The 25,489-nt window shown below is 51.1% G+C and overlaps 10 protein-coding genes across 10 annotated transcripts; 6 read left to right on the plus strand and 4 right to left on the minus strand.

Annotated features, from left to right (window-relative positions):
- Nucleotides 1–723: 723 nt before the first annotated feature.
- On the plus strand, nucleotides 724–1,821 carry CABS01_04899 (uncharacterized protein; the record flags this gene model as incomplete). Its single annotated transcript, XM_060538269.1, has 1 exon — nucleotides 724–1,821. One exon carries the CDS (start codon nucleotides 724–726, stop codon nucleotides 1,819–1,821), a length of 1,098 nt encoding a protein of 365 aa, XP_060389931.1.
- Nucleotides 1,822–2,347: 526 nt separating this feature from the next.
- Nucleotides 2,348–2,778, minus strand: CABS01_04900 (uncharacterized protein; the record flags this gene model as incomplete). The annotated part of the gene is made up of 3 exons (XM_060538270.1): nucleotides 2,348–2,506; nucleotides 2,570–2,645; nucleotides 2,729–2,778. The coding sequence occupies 3 exons, from the start codon at nucleotides 2,776–2,778 to the stop codon at nucleotides 2,348–2,350; spliced, it is 285 nt and encodes a 94-aa protein (XP_060389932.1).
- Nucleotides 2,779–3,936: 1,158 nt separating this feature from the next.
- CABS01_04901 (uncharacterized protein) lies at nucleotides 3,937–4,700 on the minus strand (the record flags this gene model as incomplete). The annotated part of the gene is made up of 4 exons (XM_060538271.1): nucleotides 3,937–4,247; nucleotides 4,310–4,355; nucleotides 4,428–4,574; nucleotides 4,623–4,700. 4 exons carry the CDS (start codon nucleotides 4,698–4,700, stop codon nucleotides 3,937–3,939), a joined length of 582 nt encoding a protein of 193 aa, XP_060389933.1.
- On the plus strand, nucleotides 4,383–4,904 carry CABS01_04902 (uncharacterized protein; the record flags this gene model as incomplete). The annotated part of the gene is made up of 1 exon (XM_060538272.1): nucleotides 4,383–4,904. The coding sequence occupies one exon, from the start codon at nucleotides 4,383–4,385 to the stop codon at nucleotides 4,902–4,904; it is 522 nt and encodes a 173-aa protein (XP_060389934.1).
- A 2,577-nt stretch (nucleotides 4,905–7,481) lies between these two features.
- CABS01_04903 (lactose permease) lies at nucleotides 7,482–9,455 on the plus strand (the record flags this gene model as incomplete). Its single annotated transcript, XM_060538273.1, has 7 exons — nucleotides 7,482–7,656; nucleotides 7,708–7,820; nucleotides 7,874–8,140; nucleotides 8,241–8,392; nucleotides 8,444–8,694; nucleotides 8,751–9,181; nucleotides 9,255–9,455. 7 exons carry the CDS (start codon nucleotides 7,482–7,484, stop codon nucleotides 9,453–9,455), a joined length of 1,590 nt encoding a protein of 529 aa, XP_060389935.1.
- Nucleotides 9,456–9,512: 57 nt separating this feature from the next.
- On the minus strand, nucleotides 9,513–11,612 carry CABS01_04904 (heterokaryon incompatibility protein; the record flags this gene model as incomplete). Its single annotated transcript, XM_060538274.1, has 2 exons — nucleotides 9,513–11,139; nucleotides 11,224–11,612. The coding sequence occupies 2 exons, from the start codon at nucleotides 11,610–11,612 to the stop codon at nucleotides 9,513–9,515; spliced, it is 2,016 nt and encodes a 671-aa protein (XP_060389936.1).
- Nucleotides 11,613–12,269: 657 nt separating this feature from the next.
- Nucleotides 12,270–14,182, plus strand: CABS01_04905 (ATP-dependent RNA helicase DBP9; the record flags this gene model as incomplete). The annotated part of the gene is made up of 3 exons (XM_060538275.1): nucleotides 12,270–12,551; nucleotides 12,610–13,832; nucleotides 13,912–14,182. 3 exons carry the CDS (start codon nucleotides 12,270–12,272, stop codon nucleotides 14,180–14,182), a joined length of 1,776 nt encoding a protein of 591 aa, XP_060389937.1.
- Nucleotides 14,183–15,510: 1,328 nt separating this feature from the next.
- Nucleotides 15,511–16,293, plus strand: CABS01_04906 (methyltransferase; the record flags this gene model as incomplete). Its single annotated transcript, XM_060538276.1, has 1 exon — nucleotides 15,511–16,293. The coding sequence occupies one exon, from the start codon at nucleotides 15,511–15,513 to the stop codon at nucleotides 16,291–16,293; it is 783 nt and encodes a 260-aa protein (XP_060389938.1).
- Nucleotides 16,294–17,469: 1,176 nt separating this feature from the next.
- CABS01_04907 (uncharacterized protein) lies at nucleotides 17,470–19,237 on the minus strand (the record flags this gene model as incomplete). Its single annotated transcript, XM_060538277.1, has 3 exons — nucleotides 17,470–17,712; nucleotides 17,794–18,955; nucleotides 19,149–19,237. 3 exons carry the CDS (start codon nucleotides 19,235–19,237, stop codon nucleotides 17,470–17,472), a joined length of 1,494 nt encoding a protein of 497 aa, XP_060389939.1.
- A 4,885-nt stretch (nucleotides 19,238–24,122) lies between these two features.
- Nucleotides 24,123–25,466, plus strand: CABS01_04908 (zinc finger transcription factor; the record flags this gene model as incomplete). Its single annotated transcript, XM_060538278.1, has 1 exon — nucleotides 24,123–25,466. One exon carries the CDS (start codon nucleotides 24,123–24,125, stop codon nucleotides 25,464–25,466), a length of 1,344 nt encoding a protein of 447 aa, XP_060389940.1.
- Nucleotides 25,467–25,489: the final 23 nt, after the last annotated feature.

Here is a 25,489-nt window from a genome sequence, read left to right on the forward strand (position 1 = left end):
TGAATCCTTGCTCGAAACCGGCGAATGATTCAATGGAGGCTTTGAACTAGTAGAAGGAATGAGTAGACCCTCTGAGGTTCGAGAAGAGGAAGCTTAGTCTCACTGTCTCACCGACCACAGGTTGTCCAGTTTCCATCCTACATCTGCTCTAGCAAGCTACTAACAATCTCGTGAGCTCGACCTGCATCCAAGGCTCAAGCAGCTAAGGGACTTTAGTGAGACATGTACCGAGTCAATCCACATATGAAGTTGCAACTCGACGTTGCCTTATGGATGCTGTCGGTGCAAGAAGACTAGCTTGTGGGGACTTGGTCGGGCTGGTCAGTGAGTCGCAGCGCAGGCTTTAGCACACCGGTTGCAATCCACCAAATTTTCTCTTAGCACAAGAGAAATAGCCGGGGATATGGCTTGAGATAACTCTTTCGCCGTCAATAATGTGCACGATGATTGATTTTACCCACTGAATCAAAGGATTGGCAAATGTCTTGACCGAATGCGCCGAGATAACGTGATATAATTTCAGAGTTCCACTTTAAATCTCCAACCCCTTTCTGAGGCTCCAGTTGCTAGGCAACTGAAGGAGAGGCCCAACAGGATTGTGACTTCAGATACGACGATTTTATCCTTTTCCTACACCCTGATATAGTCTTACTTCTGGCACACACTCTAACTCCAATCTGATATTTCCTGGTTCTGGCAATTACCTGCGTACTTACTTACAATATGGGTAGGGGGCAGAGACGAAGGAAGACAAAACGATTGGAGGCTCACCAGCAACAGGAGGAGGAGCAGTATCGCCAGGTACAGCAAAGACTACATCAACTAAGGCAAGAGGCGCAAAAGCAGGAGCATACATCAAAGCAACAACAGAATCAACACCAAAGAAAGCACAAGGGTCCATTTTCAAAGGCATACACGCGGCCACAATACAACCCCAAGAATCGCCCAGAATGGTTCTTTCGTCACATGGAATGGCTAGCTTGGTCGGTCGAGGATCACGGTCGCAGAGCCTTTGCAGAAGATCTTTCTGACATTGAGCCCTCAAACGGGGAGTGTACTTACGAAGAAGATGGTTCTGATTGTGAGTGTGAGACGCCCATCTGGCGAGAGTACACGGGCGATGACGAAGAAGAAAGGCTTTTCCGCGAAGCAAAATACCAACGAGCGATGTTCAAGCGCGAATGGCTTCCCGAAACCAGTAAACATTACAAGATTGAAGAAAAGATGAGGATGGAACGTATGGCCCGGCAAAATAATGACAAACTCAAGAGAGTCAAGTTGGCCATCGACGCTCTGATACGAAACGGAACGAGAGACGAAGCAAAACCTCTCTACTACATGAGCCGTAACATTTTATCGCAGTTCGACTTGCTTTCCGAGGACTACGCAGCTCCCTTGGATCCAGATGGTATTCGAGTGTCTAGGATAATCGACTTCACCGACATGAACTCAGTCCGCGCCATGAAATACCCGTCGCTCAGAGGAACAACGGAATTGAAGGTTGACAGGGTCTTGTCAGGGGGTCTAGCCATAGATTGCGCAGAAGACCCTGACGATGACATCCGACTGGATTTTGTTTCATTTAAGTGCCCTCAAAGAACAGGAACTTACAAGATCCCCACGGATAGAAAGGATGGGGCTCGGGAGTTGAATATTGAATTCCTCAGCGATGACTACATCATACTGGATGTCCATCCTGATGCGGTCTTCCGCGACCAGAGCGGCAAAAAGCTACCCAATTGGCCAAAAGCGCCGCTGGCTCAGTATCGATTTTACGGCATCAACAGGGCGTTGAGCGGGGATCCGTCTTGTTATAGATGAAGCATCTCTAATCGCAGTTGCGTTTGTGAAGCAGAAGGACACAGCGGCCTGAAGGATGACTGGTACTGATCCTTGATAATATCAAATGAAAATCTCTTCTCAATCCGCCGTCATAATAATGTCGAAATCAAAGCTTTCTTGCGTGAGGTTCCAAAAAGGCACCCGAGTTACACAGTGTGGCAACAAAGATCTTGTTCACCCAAGAGATCAGCGAGAAACAGTTCGTGTATCACCGGTTCTGACATGGGAATTTCGATAAGCATACCTACCCTAAAATCGAAGAACTAATTATCCACAATGAAATCAAAACATTCCATGAGTTAAATTCGCTGCTAGTAGAACATGTAGGCAGAGCATTCATTGAAAGAAGTGCCCATAACACTTTTATCGGCCTGATTTCAGTTCGGGATCAACACTATTTACAACTTGATAACTCGTGGATCATGTTGGATGTAATGAATGAGTGAAAGAACCTAACTCCTGGCACTGGCCTACAGTCGCCGCTTCACACGTAAGTTGTGGCGAATTACTCGCTGCCGGATCCACCGTTCTTGATGCAGGCGTCGGAGAAGTCGCCGCCCTCCATCAACTTGCCGGGAGACTTGCAGGTGATGGTGGTTCCACTGTTGGAGAGGACGCAGTCAGAGCAGAAGCCGGGGCAAGTCTTTCTGGTCACGTCGTTGTTCTATCATTTTGTCAGTTCCGTTGCGCTCAACTTCTATCTGATGAATTTGGAGTGCGAGCTTACGGGCAAGCCGACGATGAACTGGCCGCTACCACTGGCGGTGATGCAGTGGAGCTCGGAGTGCTTCTTGGCGGCAACGCTGTCACTGTTAGCAAATGATTGAACAAGACATTCAACGAACCCAACAGTGTGGTTTTGATTGTATCTACTGGGTTGACTTACCTGGTCGCAGCAGCCAGGAAAAAAGTGGTCATGATGGTAGAGAACTGCATCTTGAGGGTTGGTGAGTGGGCGATTGATCTTAAAGACAGGAGTTTCTGTAAAGTATGAAGAGTTGGCAAAGTGATTGTGAAGATTGATCTGGAATGTGAGTTGTGATGTCTTTACTGGAAGGAGGATGCAATAGACATTTATAGCGAGTTCTTGATCATTTACACACACACAAGGCTGAGCGGTCCTGAAGTCGGCATCGCTATCCGCTCCGCCCTTTCAGTAAGGCAGGGCCAAGATCTACAGACGCTTTCTAGGTTGTACAGCGTGAACTCCACAGAGTAGTGTGAAGGTGTCGCGAAAGCGATAGCGAAAGTCCTCAGGTACGGAAAGTCATAGCCGTTAGAGCTGAAGCCCGTGCTCCCTCGCATTTGCCCCTCTCTGCTTGTATCATCCACAAAAGATGCTTTTTTTATGAGATGTGAGCTGTTAGGATCGTGCTTTAGGCTACCTTATGTCAATTAAGCAACTATCTACGTATGCTATAACCAACTCTCAGACAAACTCACGAGACCGAGACAACAATCGTGAGTTGTCAAGTGAACAGGCTTAGCATCAAGTTGCTGCGGAATCGGGCTTCCCGCGTTAGTCACTACCTCTTTCAATGACTCGTCTGAGGCTTGTTCGGGTAACCATGCGCTCAGAAACAGTGGAAGGGGTGATGAGAAGCGGTGTTGACTTCTACCGCACCCTCTGACCTTGCGATTCGGGACCCCCAAATAGCATTGCCACTGAATGGGTCTTTCTTCAGTTGCCAGACATAATGAAGATCTCAACATTTTTTCGAGGTCACGCGCGCCGTTCCATACCCACTGCAAGCTTGGTTCACAAACAACGCAACAAAATTTTCATAAGACGAAGCTTTCTATGGTATCGTAGTGTTTCGAAACCAAGGCAGGCAATGGTCATGGTGGAGGACTGTTAGACAACTCAGGGAAGTTGCGAGTTTAGAAAAGAGATCAACAGAACGTAGATAACCTATGTGATTACGAGTGAGGTGTTGGCTGTAAGCGAATGACTTTTGCCACAGACATCCAGGTGATAATTGAGGATTCACCCTCGGATTTCAACCATACACGAGCACTCTGAGAGCTTGAATCTGTAGATTTGTCTCATCTAATTACTCAATCGTTGGCATTAGGTAATGATCAGTCGGAGACTCAGGGAAACCACTTGAGAGCCCCTTCCATCTCCTCAATGACACTGTTCTTTAGCGGAGTCCATCCATTCTGGCCTCCCCACTTGCGGAGCAATTCAATCAGTTGGTCGTATTCAGCGGTGATCCTAAGTTCGGTCTGGTTTGGGAAGTCATTCATAGACTCTTTCTCCGGGTGAAGCCTCCGCAAGATGGCAAGGATTGCATTCATGTTGCAGTGTTCACCCCATGCTTGTAGTCGTGCTCCGTTGCAATCGGGATCCAATACCGCGGCAACATGGAGCAAAGCAACATCCTTCACATCAATATGGATGACTGTGTTTGCACATTGCTATCAGTCGCTGAAAAGGATGGGTGTGTATTGAAGGAGGACTTACTGGCCTGAAACAGAGCTCCAACCTCTTCGTTTCCATCATCAAGGTTCTTCACCCAGGGTTATGGAGACACCAGATGTCTCTGGCAAAGAGCCTCGCCCAAGACAGTCGCCGGACTGACGGCGTTGACGGTATAGTGAGGCTTGTTCTTCTTGACAAAGGCCCACAAGGCCTTCTCGGCCTCGACCTTGCTGGCTTGGTAGACTATGTGCCAGTGATCAGGGGCGTGCGGAGGCGGAGCCCAAGCAGTCTTGACTGCGTGGTCGTTCTAGGCGTCCGGTCCTGCATGTGCGGTGACCCCGGGACTCAGGTCAACGGCGGCGACAATAGAGCTAGTGTAGACAATCGACTTGACGGACGGCTCGCGAGGCGCAGCCTCGAGAATCGAGACCATACTGTCGACGACCGGAGGTATTACATCCTGGGGACTGTCGGAGAAGGAAAGAATCGAGGCTATGTGAGCGACTGCCGATACTCCTTTGATCGCCCCGTCAAAGGCATGTTGGGCGCCGAGGTCCGGGACTTGTACGAGTTCAAGATCACCTCGGTCAGCAAAGGGACTAAAAACGTCTTGGGTGAGCTATGTAGCTCTGTTTAGATCTCGAACGGTTCCGCGGACCCCGAAACCATGTTCAAGGGGTTGTCTGGTCGTATGCACTGCTATGTGGCCGGTGGCAGCGGTGACAAGCACCCAGGAGCCTTTCGGAATTCTGGTTTTGAGGCTAGACATTGCGAAGAAAGATGCGAAAGGCGTGAAGTTCGAGAGAGACTGGGATACTTTCTCTTTTTCTTTCTGAATGATACTGGGAATAAACTTGTGTTCTCGCATCAACGCCTGCATTATATACTTCTCAAAATCAAGTGGGAATTCATGAGAAGCATTTTGAACTGACCCGTCGCTTAGGTCCAAACCCGGACTATGCTTTGTTGAGAAAGAGCATGCCTTGGCAGGGTCATTGGCAGCACGGTAGGATCCAAAGGTAGGAACAGTTGCCACGGAAGTGCAGTTGAAAGATATCGAAGCCAATAAGAAACCTTGTAGTGTACATTGACGCCTTGAGCTGGTTCCCGGCAGTTGGTTTCCCAATCTGGAAGCAGCAAGTCTTGGCAGCATTAGTTGCTGACCTGGACAGATGAGCCGCATGAACCTCTGCTACTGCTGCTCTGGTTGTGCTGAAGAATTCAAGGTAAGCCATCCGATTACAAATACTGCTTCGCGTATTTGCGGATTATGTCCTACAACGGCTGACAAATGATACGAATCTGCGGGCAACCCGTGAAAGAGGGTATCTACATCCCCAAGAACTGTCCCCGCAAGATCTCAGCCATGCCTTTCGTAAGACTGTCAAAACAATCGCTATCATGTCAGTCGAAAGAGGCCATATCCAGTTCATCTATGTGCATGAACAGAACAACTCGAATGTTGCGTCAGCTGAGTCACAACGTCGAGCTGATTCTCATGCAGCCACGACGGCACACGCAAGAGCAAGGCGACAGCGAAATCTTCAGTATCAAGCTGTCAGATCAACCGACGTCCAAGTCGCTGCTGATTCTACTCTGATTAAGTCTCTGAGGTTTTCCAGGGAAGACTCCTTTGCTAGCTTTGCGAAGCGCTTTAGTTCGGTTGAAGACTTCCTTCTAGACTATTGTAGTTGAGAACCGCGAATCTATTTCAGATGATTTGAAATTCCGAGTCCTCTGCTTGAACCCTGCCAACGAATGATCGAAAGTCAGCCTCTAGACAACTAACATTGGCTTCAAAGACGTGCAAAACGTCGTGCCATGTTCGAATTATGAGCCAACCCGAAGTGGTTTTCTGGATGGCTGCACAAAGAGTCTTAACCATCAATTCATTCAGCTGGCCGCAACCAGCAGCAGCGCTCTAAATGGCCCCTTCCTCGTAATTAGCCGGCGTTTGTCGCATTGTTTTCCGCAACAGAAACCACACTATAGACAACTCGCCTTACAGGACGAAGTCGCCTGTGCGCGGCTGCTCATGGATGTTATTATTTCATGCCTGAAAATGCGGTCACCGATTACTGATTCGATCATCACAATAGCTGTTTTCCTGGCACAAGATGAGATGAGCCAGTACAACTATGCTATTTGCATGAGTATTTCGAATTCATTCAACTAAACTTCGACAACTGACAGATCTTGGTGGGTGATGTTGCTTCGACGCAGCAGCACTTACAAGGTGCGATCCACATGGTGAGACGTAATGGGGCGTTGAATAACAGGGGCTTCAACATATCCCTCTATGACATCATTCAAAAAGACATTGTAAACTCTGACTTGATGAAGGGGCTGTCCCATTAGCCTGGGAAATTGAATAGTCCATGATCAGAGATCGGCAATGGCATTGTTGGTTCATGAGCGACTCGCGTTCGCAGCAAGTCATGTACGCACTGACTTTAGGTTAATATGAAGAGTCCAGATGAGTGCCAGAAGCCACTGATGAGCGTCTCGTCGGTTGCGATTCATTGATAGTTGCACTATCCTCTGACATTGCCAATATTCGCTCTTTTCAACAAACGTTGGAAAGGTTAGAAGAGTCCAGGGCCTGCAATGAGTGTCAACAACGTGCGACTAACAGCGACGGAGTTGACCATCGCGAAGGCCCGTGCGCAACTTCAGACTTAGACTGATCATATTAGCACACAGCACGAGATCTCAATCTGTACTCTACATGCCGGATAAAAGACACGTAAGTAGGCCTAGCTAATACTTTCTCCTCAATACCGGGAGCTATTTTGGAACATTGTCCGTTACGATCCATGCCACACTTGCCTAGCCCAGCAGGGAACAAGGAGAATGGTGCCACAGACCCAGTATTTCCCCGACAATTTATATCCCCGCGTGGACCCAGCGTCGATGCTTTCCGGGGTTGGTTTAAATCCGGGGCACTGTCGTTGCCAGATTGCGGCTACAATCAGTGTCATATGCAGTCCATGTTGTGACATTTGATCAGCCGGATAGCGACTTGCTGTTAGATCTCTCTTTCAAGATCGTCAACTTCCTTCCTCCACCCCCTCCCGTCCCTGGGATCTCGTGGGCTGAACAGCCTGGGGTTATCGTTTCCCACGATCTAGTGTGACATCTCGCATTATTCGGCGGATAGGCTCCAGTGCCCTTCGAGCCTCACGGAAAGACATCCCCATTCATTGCTTGCACGATGGATAGGGACAACGCCAAGGACGGCCCCTTCCTCAAACACTCGGACGATGCCGACACCGGTGTTGATACCTATGCTACGATCATGGCAACAAACAAACCCGACCCGCGAGGACCCGGATACATCAGGCTATACCTCCTTGCCACAGTGTTGTTCTTCTGTTCGACCATGAATGGTAGAGAAGTTCCGCTCTCGTACTGTACTTTCAATGGCTAATTCGACGTAGGATACGACAGCGCTCTTCTAGGGTCCATCAACGCATTACCCAATTACACGGAGTACTTTGGGCTTCCTGCAAAGGGCAACGCAAGCACTGGCATCGTGTTCGCCATCTTTCAGGTACAATTCGGTGGCAGAGCTTATTGAAATAAGGTTGCTAATATTGGGTCAAGGTCGGTCAAATGTGTGGTGCCCTCTTCATCTGGATGGCAGATTGGTACGGTCGAACCTGGCACATCTTCTTCGGCTGTTTAGGCGTTTGCATCGGGGCAATAATAACGGCACTATCAACGAGTCTGCCCATGTTTATTGGCGGTCGCTTCATCTTGTCGTTCTTTGCTACCTGTGCTCACACGTCTGCACCCCTTTACTTGGTCGAGATCGCGCCTGCTCGATATCGTGGCACTGTCGCAGGCCTCTACAACACCTTTTACAACGTGGTACGTGACAATTCAACAATAAAGAGAGGGACTGGAGTGGGAGGCTGAGACTTGAAATGAGTTGTTGAGGCTTGTGCTAACCGTCACCCTTTTCATGTAGGGCTCAATATTGGCAACATCGGCAGTATACGCGTGCCACCGCTACCTGAGTGATCGCGGAGACTTGGATTGGAGAATACCGTTATGGCTTCAGATGGTGTGCCCTGGGCTTGTGTGTGTCTTGATCAAGTTCTTCCCCGAATCTCCTCGATGGTCAGTTGTCCCTCAACCACGACCTCGAAGTTTTGACTGACCCTACGACAGGCTCGTCGCCAAGGACAGACATGACGAGGCAAAACATATCATCGCAACCTATCATACCAACGGGGACCTCGAGCATCCTCTCGTAGACCTGCAGATGAAGGAAATGATCAACTCGCTTGATCCAGCCCACGTACCTTCGTGGAAAGATCTCTTCGACTTGAGGGTCCTCGTCGAGAGCCGGTCTAGCAGGTACAGACTTATGCTCAATGTAGCGTTTTCTTGGTTTGGGCAGTTCAGTGGAAACAACATCAGTGAGTTCTCTGATGCAACAGGCTTTTTGTCTCCTGAAGCAACTGACACATGCTAGTCTCGTACTACCTGCCCATCATGCTTGCGGGCGTCGGCATCACCGATACGAACACGAAACTGATACTCAATATCGTCTACTCCGTCATTGGCTGGGTTTTTTCGACCGCGGGCTCCCGTCTTCATGACGTTGTCGGTCGCCGCAAGATGCTCATTTCCACCACCGCAGGTATGACAGTCTGTCTAGCCCTAGTCGCCGGCTGCTCGGCAGCCTACACAGACTACGGCAATAAGATGGCGTCCACTGTCAGCATCGTCTTCATCTTTGTCTTTGGTGCCATCTTCGCCACGGGCTTCACGCCGATGCAGCCCATCTACCCGGCCGAGGTTGTCAGCAACAAGATGCGTGCCAAGGCGATGGGGACTTTCAAGCTTACGGCAGGTGCGGCGGGATTCCTCAACACTTTTGTTGGGCCTATTGCGCTCTCGAATGTGAGTACATCTCCACATACTGACATGATGGGATATGCTGTGCTGGTGTACTGATGCAATCAATCCCTAACAGATTGGGTACTGGTTCTATGTCTTCTTCGTGGCCTGGGACAGTTTCGAAATGGTTTTCATGTACTTCTTCTTTGTTGAGACCAAGGGTTTCACACTGGAAGAGCTGGATGAAGTGTTCGAAGCAGACAGCCCTCGTAAGGCTTCGGTAGAGGCAAAGAAGAGACAGCAAGTGATCATGAGGGCCAGTACGGCTGCGCCCTGAGACAAGTTCTTCCGTGAAATATAAGCCGCGGCATGGCTTGCCTTAGATCATCCCGAATCAGACGAGATCTATCTCAACCTCGGGCTTCTTCTCAAGCCAAGATTCATCTCTCAAACAGAACCACCCAGCCCGCTTCCACTTGCCCTCGTGCGGGACAATGATCAACCCCTCTTTGTCAATCAGCCGAAGACCCCATACCTCTTCGAACTGCGCTGCTTCCTCTGGCACATCAAAGCACCCCACAGCAACGACGTTGTCTCCGTTGCCTGTCGTATCTGGTTTTTGCCCGTTCGAGACGAGCAAGACTGAGTGGGGCAGCATCTTTTTGTAAGGTAGCCATCGCTTTCTTGTCTTATCCGCCTCAAACCACTCGACAACGCCCGTCTTGATCAGAGTCGCCTTGTCCGTGCGCCCCAAGATTTGCAGCGTACAAGACGGCATGTGAAGGACAGTCACATCACAGTCCTCTGCGGCTGTCCACCTGGTTCCCAACGTGGGTTTTATCTTGACGTAGTTGCTGTCCTGGAAGAGTTTCGATTTTCTCGGATTGTAAATGCGACGAAGCGGACCTTCTACAGACGCCCAGGACCATGACGGCGCGCGAATCACCGGCGCTGGGGCAAATGGAGTTGGTTTCGGACGCGTCACTGAGGTGTTGAAGAACGCATGCACTTGGTTACGTGGTTTCCACAGCAAGCCTCTGACCAGATCGTCTTCCCAGATGCCCGCGAGATAGCGAGACTTGAGCACGTCTTTCGCAAGAATCGCGATGGATGCGATGGCGGCGAACACGTCATGGGGGTTCGATAGAGCTCTCATTGTGAACGAGTCGACGAAGTCGTACCACATTGAGAGGGTGGTCTCCTTATCAGCTGCGGAATGGGGGACGCCCCTGGAGAAACCAGGAGTCAGGAAAGTGGGCTTGAGGTCTTGGAAATCGACTTGGCCGTCTTCCCAGTTCTTTTCCTCTCGGCATTGGTAGATGGTCTGTTCCTGGCCGAATATGATAGCCCGCGTTGAGAGCTTTTCTTCCTGAAAACACCACCCGCGCGTGGACACTGGCCCGATGAGGGTAGATCTCGGAAGACAGACGCCGATTGTGTCTTTGGTGTCTGGGCTCAGCGGCAAGGTGCATGGAGGGACTTTTTGATCAAGTCCATTTGCGAGAAAGCCGTTGCGCGCGTCGTCTGAACGACCGGCAATTATGGTCAAAGCCGCGTTGCCATAGACGTGTGCCATCCGTTGCGATTCGAAAGCCCAGTCATCGGCATCGCCCTGTATGATGCAAAGGGCGTCGATCCAGAGATACGCAATGCCGAGCGTGCGTGCGAATCGAATGGACTCTCGATGAGTCTGGGTAAGCTTCTCTTCTGTGACGCCATCCAGAAGCTCATCTTTGGTCTTATGCGTTAGGGTGAACGTATCTTTACCGGGCCCCCAGCAATAGGAAAGAGCAATGTATGGCTCCCTAAGGCCACTCGTGACTATCAGTCTCGGCTTTTCGCCGATGCGGCCAACCTCAATGACGCGAGTTGGCATCTCCGAGGACCTCGGTGTACAGAGCTTGTGAGAGTCTTTGCACTTTTTCAAACGCCAACCTGCTAGGTCTATGTAGAGATTAGGATCATGGTCCGCAATTATGTATCGTTCGACGAATCTGCGGGCTGCTGGCGTTTTACGGCTTCTGCAAATGTTCAGTTCTCATGCAATGTGCCAAGTCCTGGCCCAAGAATAAGGACTAAAAGAACTTTGAACTTGGAGGTCTTACGCGAAAAGAGACAAACGCGAGGCAAATGGCATCCCGGGGCGATTGGTCTCTTCCATACCGACATCAGGATGCATTCTGCCGCACGAGATCCATATGGCACATCCCGGGAGCTGGTGGCCGACGCCGCGGTTGCCTTGCCTCACCTCGCCATGGAGCCAGATGCTCGGAACAAATGTCTCTTCCTCGTAGCCTGATGGTATCTGATCATTGAGAAGGGCGTCCGTGACGCTATGATGAATGTCATCCATGACGCGGGTATAGCATAGCTTGCAGAAGGGACATTCCGCATCGGCACTCTGCTGGAGGGCCTTCAGGCTGGGGTGAAAGCGGACATCTGTGGCATCTAGCTGCTCAATGTTGAGCGTTGAACAGATCTGGCAGAGGGACATGATTGCGGCGTACGTCCTCCCAATATCTTAGTCGACGAGACGTTGAAGTGATTGCCTTACAGAAGGCACGGGAAGCATGAAGTTGTGAAGTGAGCGTGGTCCAGCATCCCGGCCACGAACAGCTGACACCATGCCAGTCAGTGGGACTTTGGAATGGGTGCATAGCAAGGATCCTATTGGTCATTGAACCGCTAAATGTCCTAAATATGCAGGTAATACGCCAAGTTTTGTCGGGCTCCTTTGGACTGAGAGCAATCCACTAAGTAACTGGCGGCCAAGTTGTGAGGAGGAGTCGTAGACACTGTCATCTTGGAGTACCGCAGACACTGAGATCCTCCCGATATTATTGAGTTAGAGTGAAAAGTAGGTGATGAAAGAGAATAACAAATTCTAATAGGATTAAGTAGAGAGGTAAGTGATAGTGTGACAACCCCGAGATGCTAAAGCGCGAGCTAAGTCTAGAGGAACGTACCCGCACCAAAAAAAGCCTGCCTTACATAAGCCATTTTCCACGCTAACGCGCCTGATAAGATAAGCAAGGACCCACCCCGCCGCAATCTGGATTTTTTTTTTTATCTGGGCAGGATTGCCTGCGTCGCGGACTTTTGCTGTAGGTTCCTTTGAACATCATACTTTTCCAACACAACAATATCCACGATGAAGAGAAAGGCCGACGAGACTGCGACCGCGCCCGAGAGCGAGAAGCGCGCAAAGACGGAAACCTCTACATCCGAACTATCTTTCTCTGATCTGGGCCTCGACACTCGATTGGTACAGGCTGTCGCTGCCGAGAGCTTCAAGGACCCTACCCCGGTGCAACAGAGGGCAATTCCATTGGCCTTGGACGGCAAAGATGTCGCCGCGAAGGCGCCCACAGGTTCCGGAAAGACGGCTGCATACGTTCTGCCTGTGCTATCGAGCATCCTGAAGCGTAAAGCTGTACGTAGCAGTTTTGACAATGGAATAACTGAACCTTGCTAACCGATATAAACTCTAGGCCGATTCTTCGCCTGCTACCACCGCCCTGATCCTCGTCCCTACCCGTGAGCTTGCCGACCAAGTTCTCAAAGCGATCGAACAGTTCTCAGCATACTGCGCAAAAGACATCCACGCAGTCAAGCTCGTCGACAAGATTTCTGATGCGGTTCAGCGTTCCCTCCTTTCAAACTTCCCCGATATCGTAGTCTCTACACCCGCTACCGCATGGCGCAACATCACCTCCGATGCGATGTCGCTCGATAATCTCGCGTGCTTGGTTCTCGACGAGGCTGACCTCATCCTGTCATACGGCTACGATGAAGACCTCGAGAACATTGCCCGAAAGCTTCCCAAGGGTGTTCAGCTCTTGCTGATGAGCGCGACGTTGTCTACAGATGTCACTACTCTTGGAGGAATTTTCGGACGCAAGCCAACCATCTTGGATCTTGACGAGGAGGAGACAGAGAACGACAATCTGTCACAATTCGTTGTCAGCTGTGGAGAGGATGAGAAGTTCCTGTTGGCATTCATCATCTTTAAGCTGAAGCTTGTCAAGGGCAAATGTCTCATCTTCGTAAACGACGTCGACCGTTCATATCGCCTGAAGCTGTTCCTCGAGCAGTTCCAGGTCCGCAGCTGTATTCTGAACTCGGAGTTGCCCGTCACATCGAGAGCGCACGTGCTGGAGGAGTTCAACCGTGGAGTCTACGAAATCATCATTGCGTCCGACGAGAAGAGCGCAATGGGCGCCGAGGAGAGGGATGCCGAAGAAGGAGAGGGATCAGAGGCGAAGAAGGAGAAGGACTCCAAGAAGAAGCGCAAGTCGAAGCGAGACGCTGAGTTTGGCGTTTCCCGGGGTATCGACTTCAAGAATGTGGCAGCCGTGGTCAATTTCGACCTGCCGACATCAGCATCATCATACACACATCGGATTGGCCGCACAGCGCGCGCTGGTCGGACAGGCATGGCACTGTCATTCTACGTTCCTCAAGAGTTGTACCGCAAGCACGTCCCCACGAGCATAGAAACCGCAGAGAACGACGAGAAGATCCTGGCCAGGATTAAGAAGCAACAAGCGAAGCTAGGCAAGGAGGTGAAGCCTTACAACTTCAAGAAGGAGCATCTGGATGCATTCAGGTATCGTCTGGATGACGCCCTGAGGGCAGTCACCAAGGTTGCAGTTCGTGAGGCGCGTATGAGAGAATTGAAGCAGGAGATTCTCAAGAGCGAGAAGCTGAAGAGGTATGTTTGTTCAGCCTAGGCTTCTCATGCCCAATGCGGGATTTGACTTGAACCTTGCTAATCAGCTAATCAATCATAGATACTTTGAGGAGAACCCAACAGAGTTGCAGCACCTCAGACACGACGGAGAGTTGAGAACAGCCAGACAGCAGCCTCACCTGCGGCACGTTCCTGAATACCTGTTGCCGAAGGAAGGCAAGGAGTCACTCACAAAGAATGACATCGGTATGGTGCCGTTCCGAAAGATTGGTGGCAAGCAGAGGAGGAATAAGAGCAAGCCCGGCAAAGGCAAGAAGGTGGGAACGAGAAAAGTCAATCCTCTGAAGACTTTCAAGGCACGGAGAAAATGAGTAAAAGCATCAATCTTTTCCGGAACCGGTGGAATTAGATACTAATAGCGACTCCCATTGTTTCCTGTATGTTCTCACCGCGACGTACCTTATCGAAGGCGAGACTGAGTTCGAGCCCCCCGGCAATGATAGCTGCGAGTTCCGTTCTGGCCGTATCTCAATCTGCGTCATATTCATTGCCGCTCCCAATGCGCCGTTGGCCACGCGGCTATCGCAGGGTCGATCTGCGCGTTGACTACATGTAGTCGTCCGAGCTATGACGATCTCATGTGATCGTGGAAACCTACGAGTCCTTTATTCTCTCGCATTCTCTGCTGTCAATCCGATTGGATCCCAGGTCAAGAACAGATCACGAACAGCCTCAGTAAATATACTTAAGGTGCTCGAACTCCTGGTCTTTCGGTTCTCAGTCCATAGTTGGCCTAGTTCACAAAGCCAAGCCTTAACACTCGCGGCTCAACCGATCTGACAAGAGAGAAATTCTCCCCGAACGCTGAAAAAGAACAGAACACTGACCTGCCATTAGGCCTGCTGCATGTCATCGGGGCGTGGTCCGAAGATGCTTCTGATCCAAGCTGACAACCCGGGGAGGGAAGAAAATGGAACGGCCGAAGTCCATGCTCAGACGGAGATAGAGCGCTGGAGCCATACACGGTGTGTTTCGACACGAGTCGAAAAGTCATCCCATCTCTCGGCCCTTGCGAACCTCCTTCATCGCAGCTCCCCGCGCCTCGAAACTGACGAATCGCATAGGGTTCCGAGAACCCTCGGCGGTCCGATGCGAAGCTTGTGGCATCGCGGATGGCCCCGGAGCACGGATGACGCACCCGTCGCAGCTCGGGGGTATTGATTCTTGGCTATCGCGGAGACGCCCCGACCGCGGTTGGTCTGTTGGTCTCGCGACATCAACCGCAACTGGGGCAGTTGCTGGCGAATGGAGTAAATAGACGCGCCAGGAGATACGACTGTCCCTTTTTCTCGTCTTGGGTTGAATATGAGTCGTTGCCACACAACCTGTCACATCACCCCGCAAGCATGCATGTCAGATATGTCAGAGCATGTGGTCACCATGCTGACGAGTTCGAGGGCGGATATAATGATCCAAGGGTGACCCGGGAGTTTGGGACGAGTCGAACCACTGAATCAGAAGTCCGCATAACGCCGCTTCCTTTTCCCATACGTACGAAAGGCACGAAAGTCGACTAGCACCACGCAGCTAATTCTTTTCAGCTCTCAACACAAAAAGGGTCGCCAAGTTTCCATTCTTGAACTAGAGCCTTGGCCTGTCTCACACACACAAGGAAAGGCGCAGGAGATATTAGACCACGATGATCGCCAGCACAATAACACAACCGGACTCACCATGCTCTCTTCAATCCTCAGATATTGAAAAGTTTGCAAGCATGGCAGCAACAGCAAAGCCGAACACGGCGGCCGGTGCCGCAATCTACATGCCCATACTCCTTCGCTACATCTATGACCCGGTCGTCCTCGGCTTCTACTGCCCGAAAGCATGGCGTATCACATCAAGACGCATGCGGGAGTTCTTCAACAGGCATGTCTCCAGCGCCTCGGCCCGTTCACAGTCGCCCAGCCTCCGCAGAACATCAGATACCAACGCCTTCTCACCCTGTCGGATACTGGATATCGGCGTCGGCACGGGATACTTTCTCAAGCATGCACCCATACCAGCCGGGTCCGAGGTCTACCTCGCCGACCTCAACCCCGCGGCCCTGGAAGCAGCTAGAGAACGAACGCTAGACGCGCATCCCGAGACGACCTGCGAGACCTCTGTCGCCGACTTTCTAGACCCCCTGGGAACGGGCCTATGCTGCAAGGACCTTGGCGGGGGAGACTTTGACGCGATTTCCGTCATGATGCTGCTGCATTGCGTGCCTGGTCCGCCGTCGAATAAGGCCGAGGCTTTAATGCGCTTGCGGCATCTGCTGGCGCCGGGCGGCACGATATTCGGGATGACGATCTTGGGACGGGGCGTGAAGCACAACCTGATGGGGAAGCATCTCATGTTTTGGCACAACTTACTGGGTGTATTTGGGAATACCGAGGACGACGTGGAGGGCTTTGTGGGGCCGTTGATGGGAGGTCTTTGAAGATGTTAGGTGGGAAGTTTGTGGGACGATGCTCTTGTTCGAGGCTAGTAAGCCAAGGGCACAAACGCGGGATACGGCTACGAGTATACATCTCTCGTGAGTCGCATGATGCAGACGGAGTCCGAAGAAGCGGTCTAGGGGTCACCGGATTGTACGAAAAGCGGAGGTAAATTTTGACGAGACAAACGAAGTAATGATTGGAAAAAGATCAAGTATAATTAGGCCTGTGGAATACAAGAGTGAGCAGTGGTACAGTCCCAGCAAGCTTATTTCCATCCGTTGAATTGACGTGATGTCTCTTTTTAAAGTTGCCAATGATCTGCTCGCCATCGCCGAAATGAAACCGGGTTTAGGTCCCTAGGTTGTGCTGGATAGAACTAGCCAAAAGGTTAAAACGGTACTCGCCAATGGAATTTACGAATGGTCAAATAGGAAGTCGTCCGCCGGGCACTTGGAGAAGTACCTCCGAGTTGATAGAAAGTAAGACCTAAGTTGTGATTGTTCAGTAATCCCCACAGAGGTGGCACCACAAGGTGGTAGGACATTCATTCAATGTCTTTACGTGCTGCTGGCCCAACTTCGTGTATAAAATTGGATCTTACAGTAGCCTAATGAATTTTACTTCCCCGACCGTTGTTAGGTTGTACTGACGCGTCATATCTCTCCGGATAGCCGGCACCACAGATTCATTTTATAAGACGGTGACAAATGCCAAGGCCAAAGGAAAGTAACAAGCCTTTTCTCGTAGGTGCCGATCCGTCTTGGACAGATGCACAGATATCGGGGTAGAGAGGGTGACTCCACGTAGTCAGTCTATGTTATTCCATCTATATGCATACAATGGATGTCTGAATAACGTGCCTAAGGCTCCAACCATTTCTATGCTGTATGGGATCTATTCTACTTTGTATCCATCCCAGTCTGTATCTATCCGAGTGTATGTCTATCTCAGCCCGTCTGTGTCTAGTAGAGTCATTCCAGCCTCACATCATGGGTCTAGTATCATATCCATGATCCATCTACATACGTCAAGCCATCCATGTCATTCCTTTCCAAGTATCGGGGCATAATCAACTCTAGTGCCTGACGCCGCCGTAAAAGTGCCCTTGGCGCACCGTCATCCCGACGATCTTTGGTAGAAAGTCTGACAAAGTGTGCCTGGTGAGCCGCACGATATTACACCGCGGTTCTGACACGTCTTGGCCTGAGACCTTCCATTTTCCATCTGCCGGTAGCCAAGGCTTTATTCTCGGTGTATCTCTTCTCGATAGCCTCAAGGCTGTGCCCTCGGGTCTCGACCATGACAAGAGCTACCACGACTGTGCAAACAAAGGAGCATCCGGCGAAGAGAAAGTAAGCTCCAAAGGTTGACTTTGACAGTAATACCGGAGTAATTAGCGCAACGACATAGTTTGCAAGCTGCAATATTGCATGTCAGTATAATCCGGGATTACATGGACTAAGGTACGAAGGGAAAGTGCCACCGAACTACAAACATACCCAGTTCGAGCTCTGTGCAAGGCTGGAGGCACTACTGCGAGTCCTTGACGGCAAGCTTTCCACCATGAAGGTGCGAAAGCCAATGGCCCAAGTGACGCTGTATACGATGGCGAAGAGGTAGATGGATACGATGACCACCCACTTTCCGGCACCCGTCTCGGCGTGAACCTCACCAGCCGCAAATAGCGAGCCCATCAGTAGCATCAAAGCGGTGATGAGAACGCCACCGAGCAGACTTGATGTCCGGCGTCCCCATCTGTCTGCTAAGAATGTTGCCGGTATAGTGGCTGCCAGGATCACCAGAGCTGAGACGCCGGATGCGAGAAATGTAGCCTCTTCACCGCTCAGTCCAGCTTGTGTGAAAAGAATGGGTGCATAGTAGAGAATACCATCAATACCGCTCCACTGTTGCATTCCCAGCAAGAAACAGCCAAAGATGGTCCTGCTCCGAAAGGGTGCAGAAAAGGCTTCCTTGAAGTCGGTGAACAGTTGTCGTAAGGTTTCCAGGAGTGTAACGTCGGGTTTCTGCTCTTGTGCCTGGGACAGGGATTGCTCCAGCAGTTCCTCACGCTCACTTTGGTCCAGGCCAAGACGGTCCAGCACGCCTCGGGCTTCTTCAACTCTTCCTTTTCCGAGAAGCCATCTGGGTGACGGTGGGACGATCCAGTACGTGCTCGAAAGAGCAAATCCCAGAAATGAAGCTACAGCCAGCGGCAGGCGCCATGCCAGGGATGAAATCTCGATACGGGCGGTGGCATAACACATGAAGTAGCCGATGACAATACCAGTGACGATGGAAAACTGCGGCAGAGCAGTGATGATACCCCGGACCCGGGCAGGCGAGATTTCCGACACTTGAACGTAAACGTTGCTTAGAAACATGCCCTCGCCGACGCCTTTGATGAGACGACCCAAGATGAAGACACCTAGGACAGGCGAAGCGCACTCGATCCCAGCGCCGCAGCCGTAGACGAAGGCGCCCAGAGAGAAGAGGAGGACGTGCCCAAAACGGTCTGCCATGGCGCCGGATACCAGAGCTGACAGGGCGCCAGGGATGAGGACGGACGAGACGATTACGCCGTGCATTGTGGGGGAGAAGTCGCCAAAGGTGTGACGGAAGGACGGCATGGTCGTAACGGGGCCAATGCTTCCTGTATCGAGGCTTGATAGATTGATCAGCATGCATGTCAGCTAGGGGGGTGGTTCGTCCGGGATCTGGGCCTAAAAACTATGACAAAAGACGAAAGCGAGCTACTACTATGCAGAGCATGGCAAGGTGTATGTAGAGTAGAGTGAAGCAAAGTAGAAGAGACAGACCCCCGCGCCGACGGGCGCAGGAGCTTTGTTGGACATACCCAAACAGCATGGCAACGCATGATGCGACGATGCTTGCTCTCACATAGAGAGGGACAGGGAACAATGCCGCCATTTTTGCCGCCGGCATTGTGACAGCGACTGGGGAAACCTTGACAGACAAAGAGCCTTTTCACGAAAGAAGAATGATAGAACCCCCTCGCGGGTGGTTAGGTTGGCAATGGTGTTTTCTCGAAGGATGCGAAAGATCCCCGCGACCCTTGCCCGCGGACTCCAAAATGTCTCCGTGGGTTGCAAAATTTGGCGGGGGGGCTTATCGTGTTCTCCACCTCAACTATTGAATCGCCGGTGGCCGGGGAAAGCGTCTTCGGTCCCGGGCTGTTCTTGTTGTCTCCACTTGCCGGTTTTCGCGGTTCGCTGACTCGGGTGAGTTTGACGACCTGCGGGTTCCACTTTTACTCCGACATAGCTGACCAATGGCACAATACCGTTGCCGGCTAAGACGGTTGTCAAGGCATAGGGCGAGGAAGGCAAAACTCGCCTCTGCCCCGCTCGAATTACTCGCTATTGACAAAGTCTAATAAGTTATGGCAACTTTGCGGCAATGTATCCGCCCGTCATCCTTATTAGGATTATGATCACCCGCTGCAAGTGTAGCACTGGCTCTTGGTTACAGCAATCAGCGTTGGCACCTTCCAATAGAGCCATCGAAACTAGTGTGATAAAGCCCGTTAGGTATTGTGGCTGAACTTGAGAAGCTAATGATAATATTAATGAAATTGTTGAAACTAGTTTAACCCAGACTTACAAAGTGAACCATCACTTAGCACTTAGACAGGAGGAGAGCAACGGATACCCTAGCTGTTCGAAACCGCTGAATACAAACATTAAGTGAGCGATCGAGATCGCCTACAAAGCTTCCGATATTGACAATAGAATATGAACAATAAGGTAAGCTAGAAAACCCCGAACTAGTTCCCCGTCGGTGGCTTTCAGTGGCTTGTGAAGCCCGTGGAGTGGGAACGCGGCTCCGGCAGTGGTTTAAGCTTCTTGAAATCCGTATGTACGGGCCTTTTTCGGCTCCAGCTATGATCACCTGGTTGAGACAAAATGCCAATTACCTATTATGGCCACTACTTCGCTTTCGGGACAGCGTATCCCATCGGACACGGGCCGCCCACGTGAAGTACGCAAGCTTGATCCTCTATGTGCACCGAAGCCTTGGCTGATAAATCACGGTGCAGGTGATTGAAACATCGACAGGGTTTGGAATACTAGAAGTCCGCAATCATTTTACCACATGCAGAACATTTTTAAACTAGTAAGTGTTCCCGCGCTTAGAGTTGAAATGGTGCTACTGTTACGTTAGCGTCGAATGCCAGGCTTCGTCCAATGTCACGTACAGCGAAAAGCTTGCCGTATACTCCGTACAGAAATGACAAATGGTATGTTCTGGTATATCATAAGGTAATTAGGCTTAATTCATTCGACGTATTGGATGGTCACGGATTACCGCAGGCCCGAGATAATGGTATACGTTGGCAGAATAACTGACAGCGGCAAAACTCATTTCATCTCATCACCGTTCACTGGCTGCGACACGTGTCATGCCGTTGCTTGACTGTCGATCATACTTTTGTTGGGCCCTTGCAGCCGATGGGACGTCAACAGGAATTCGGGATTTGGACGACATCTCAAGTGAATTAAACAGGAGCAACTTAGTCGCGAGATTCTCGTGGAACACTGAGGCGTATTTCGGAAATGGTTCTGTCTTCTGGGTTCCGTAATCTTTGGATCGCTTAGACGACTCCTGCAGGTTTGCGTTGGCGAGGTAGCTCTAGAGAGACAGGGATACGGATGCGAAATTGATACGAACCCACTTATCCGTGACTCGAGCGATGGACTCGGAGGAATACTCCGGATTTCTCTGAGCACGCCTTGCGGGCCTTTCTCTGCTTTCCCCTCTCTTTCTTCCTACCTGGAGCCTGAGCATCTCCGAGGATGAGAGCCCTGGAAGCGATTAACGTTGTCGGAAGCTTGGTGGTGCTCAATAAGCCGAGGTGGATGCTTTGCCAGGTGCTGCTGTGAAACTCATGATCTTCACAGACTAGAGCCACCATTGGCTGCAGCGGCTAAGTCGTGAGGTGTTACGTAGGCGTGTCCAAACTGTCGGCACAGGGAAGACGCAATTGCCAATAATTGCCCAGGCATAGGCTCGTCAGTGAACCCGGTGCACCGGTTCGCTCCATCGCCAAGACAGAAAACATCAGCCCAAGAAAAAAGACCGACCTTTATCTGCCGCCGGTCACAAACGGTGGTTCCCAGGGCGCAACAACCAGACGGTTCCACAACTATCGCTACTGCCCATCCGGGTACGAACGGAGATCAACAGTCAGTGCTATCGTCCTAAAGATAATCAAGCAGGGTATAGAAATAGACCGGATAAGAGCGTGACGGCACTTCAATACAAGGGGACTTTCCCCGTGCAGCACTGCCCTTCCCCCGCCCGCAATCATCGCCTTGAACCCCTGCTTGAAGACTTCGAGTGACCCTTATTTCGTAGATCTTCTGGGGGACGTGCTCGCAGGGCCGCGGCCTGCGGACTTGTGACACACTACCGCCCGTGGCTCCAGAGCCCCCACTTCCATAGCGCCTGCATTATGATTGTACACTAATGTGACGAGAAATATGCCAGTCCAAGGTTACACTGGGATGAGTGGAAACACGAGGGGATCCTCAATTCCGCGTAAAACGTGATGCATTTGTCGCTTTGCGATAGGAGCCTTTCAGGTGTCAAAGACTGCTGATTTAGAGTTGCTTGAGAGAACGAGAGGAAGCTGATCGAGATCTAATACTGACTTTCAAAGTGGTAGCGCTGTGTGAAACTCTTTGGGGGTTCCAGACGGAGCTGTCCGGCTCGATGAGCTTGAATCACGGTGACGCACCTCGGCTCAAGTTCAGCGACGAACTGGCGAAGAGCAGCTTGCGAAGAAGATTGGAAAATCTGAAACCCCAAACACATTCATCTTTGGTCATTGAATCACCCAATACTGACCATCAAGCTATTACAAGTAGAAGGTGCGTGCGAACCACGGCACGGTTACCTCAGAGTCCGACAAAAGTTCTACCAAGACCTTAATTTGACGAGGGAAACAACGACGGTTCTAGAATTAGTGGCGTTGGTCATCATTCCCCATGGGAATTGAGTTTGAGGACGAGCAGCAGCTACAGACATGGGCCGCAATGATGCCACAAGAAGAACGGGGATTCATGTAGGGATTGTGCTCTTTGGCAAAAGCCCACTGCACTCTGCTGTCAAAAGTCTAATTCACCGAAAGAAGGGCCCGCGGGACACGACGCCAATGTGCCAAGCCGGAGCCGAGTCAAAGACAAGACCTTTGACGGAAAAGCCAAGTTCGAAAAAGCTGGAGCTCAGGAGCCGAGATCCTTGGGTATAGCAAAACATCCACAATATCACTCGCACCTTCATTAAGGGGAATTCCTTGGTTGAGCCTCATCAGCCCCGACAATGAGCACTTATGGCTTCAGCCGCTTCATCCAGTCCAGTTGACAGGTGCTTCCGGTTGCAAAATGCGAGGGATCATAGAGGCCTGAGCAGCGTGGATGGCCGATTATCACTAGTAAATCTCGATTATCGGGTATTTGTGCTCGTTTCAATGTCCTCTCCAATTATACGTAACCAGGTACGGCGAGCATGTTATGTTTTTTTTCAACTTTACCCGGACACGCCTTATAACCCGATTAAGTGACAGGGTGGTAGTTTACCTTGTGCCTTACTGGGATCCGCGATGAGGCCTCTGACTGGTCCAGTTTGATCTGAAACTTGCCCGCCGGACTCAATAATAAGTAGTAGCTTGTTGGACACCTCCTCCTCCACACGTTCGAGCGAGAATGCTGAATGCCACAGGTGGGCGGTACCGCTGTCGCGGCGTTGGGGACTAGGCACATCAGCTGAGAACTCTAAAAAGAGAACCAACCCCTCTTTCTGCACTGATTCATTTGGCCCTGCCGACACGAAGCTCTGGCCCAATTGGTCCCACAGTAGCGGAACACTCGGACAATTAGGTTCGACAGGACGGAACACCGGGAACTCACTTGAGAGGAGAAAGACTGGGCGAATGGCTCTCTCCCCGTTGTCACTGGTTCCCTAATTGAGAAGTCAGCCCAGTCGATCCTACACCCGCCACACCCTCGGGGGGTCTGGTTCCAACATGTCGGCACCTTCCATAATACAACGGGGCACCCTATATCAGCCTTGCTCATTATAGCTCATTACAGAGGAAACGAAATTGGCCCGACCCAAGACGGAGTACTCCAGTTGTCCGGGGGCGGGGATAGACTTACGGGTGCTTGTGGGCACCAGAATGCTTCTTGATGCTTGGCAGATATTCTCGCGAAGAGAGTCCGTGAGAAGAGCTTCATGATGCTTCGTTTGGGAGGCTGGAAATAAACAACCCCGCGAGGACCTGAGCACTTGTCAGTTGAATACAATCTCGATCTCCTCGATCGTCCAAAACGCTGGGTTATCTATTAAATTGCTACCGGCTTCAGTGATGGCTTTTGGCAAAGGCTATCGCCCCGCTGGCTTCCGACGTCTCGCAAACTTACGTCTAACTAACTTTCCATCCGAGCAAGGACTTGACTCGAGACGAAGACCTCCGTCGCGATGCAGTATTAGGGAGATACTCTACTTAAGCTCGGTATACTCGCCAACTTCAGCAGAAGACTAAATGTGTAATGACGATGAACTCGCGTTCTCTGCTTCTTTAGCTCTGTCCTTTCCCTATCTAAGCTCATCATACACACCCGTTCTTGCCTGTTAAAGAGACATTAAGCATCTGCGGTTCACAACTTACTTTCTCGTCTTGGACATCCATATATCTCCAAGAACTGCCGGCTAAGACTTCTCTGCTTGGGAGACAACCATTAAGCTTAGTGTGCAGCCTTAATTCAAGAAGACCGGATCTTCATTCCTAAGCTTGTTGCACAAGGCAATGTCGACGCAAGCACCCAGAGAAGATATCTCCCTTGTTTTTAACCGCAAGAGAAGAAAGGTCCGCAAGTCCTGCAACGCCTGCAGCTCTCAAAAGATTCGTTGCGGTAAACAGCGCCCAAAATGCCAACGCTGCGAGACAAAGGGTCTCGAGTGTGCTTACAGCATGTCAATGCGGACTGGTGAGCGCCCTCGCGTTCTCGCCTCGCCAAGCTCGTTGTCGGATACCCAGGCAACGATATCACTTGTCATGAGAGATGGCCCAGCCCTGGCCATGTCCAATGCCTCGACCGTTTCTCAGATCTCACAACAGCAGCAGCAACAAGAACGCCGTATGTCAGAGCAGCCTTCGGAACACCACACCGACCTCCAGGATGAGATGATGTGGCTGCTGGAAGGCACCTCGGATTCTGACAATCTCTTGGACCAGAGTCTTTGCTTTGACGCCACTGCGGACTTTGGGGTTCCAATGACTCTGAACGACTTGTCTGCTGCTTCGACAAAACACTCATCTGCGGCGATGCCGACTCCTATGACACAGGAATACGACAGAACTTCCTTTTTCGACCAGCCTGTGGATCACAAAATGCAACAGTCCATGGATGCATCACTGAGACGTTCCGGCACAGTCGACTCAGCTCGCAGCAGCTCCAGCACGTACTCAGACGACGGTCTCTCTCGTCACAGCAAGATCCACGACTGCACCATGGAGGTCCTGGAAATTGTCTCCGACTTTCATGTCCTCGCGCAAGGTTGCCTCACTGCCGTCAAGGACCCGACGTGCACGTCCCACCTTGAGCGCCTCCTCGACGACACCCCCCGCGAGATGGGCACCGTCTTATCGCACAACCGGGAGATCCTCCGCAGGCTCAACAATCTCCTCGACTGCCGCTGTTTCATGCGACAAGAAGTGCTTGTTTTGGTGTACCTGGCCGTTTACAAGGCCCTGGGCTGGTACGCGGCGATCCTTGGTGACGACGGTTCGTCCCAAGATATGGACCAATCACAGTTTTCGCTCTTTGGGCGCATAGCCATCACCACCTCGTTCGTCGGAAGTTACTGTCTGGATAATGAGGCGCAGCGACTTGTTGCCGCGCACTTGGTCCTGACGCACGTCCGCGAACACGTCGATCCTCTTATCAAGAGGTTGCGCCACTGGCACCCTTCGGCGGCCAGGCATAACTCGTTGCCGTCTACACCGTCTTGTCCCGATGCAACCACCTGTTCGATATCTTTCCCCGTCACCAAGGGACGCATGTCTAGTGTTATCGACCAACACCACCAGGCACTCCAGGAGGAACTTGAAAGAATAACATTCAAGGCAAACAGTATCAAACGTACATGATTTTCGTATTCAATCTTTTTCCA

The sequence above is a fragment of the Colletotrichum abscissum genome, assembly GCF_030869225.1.
Source record: "Colletotrichum abscissum strain IMI 504890 chromosome Unknown Scaffold_9.1, whole genome shotgun sequence".
Lineage (NCBI taxonomy): Eukaryota > Fungi > Ascomycota > Sordariomycetes > Glomerellales > Glomerellaceae > Colletotrichum > Colletotrichum abscissum.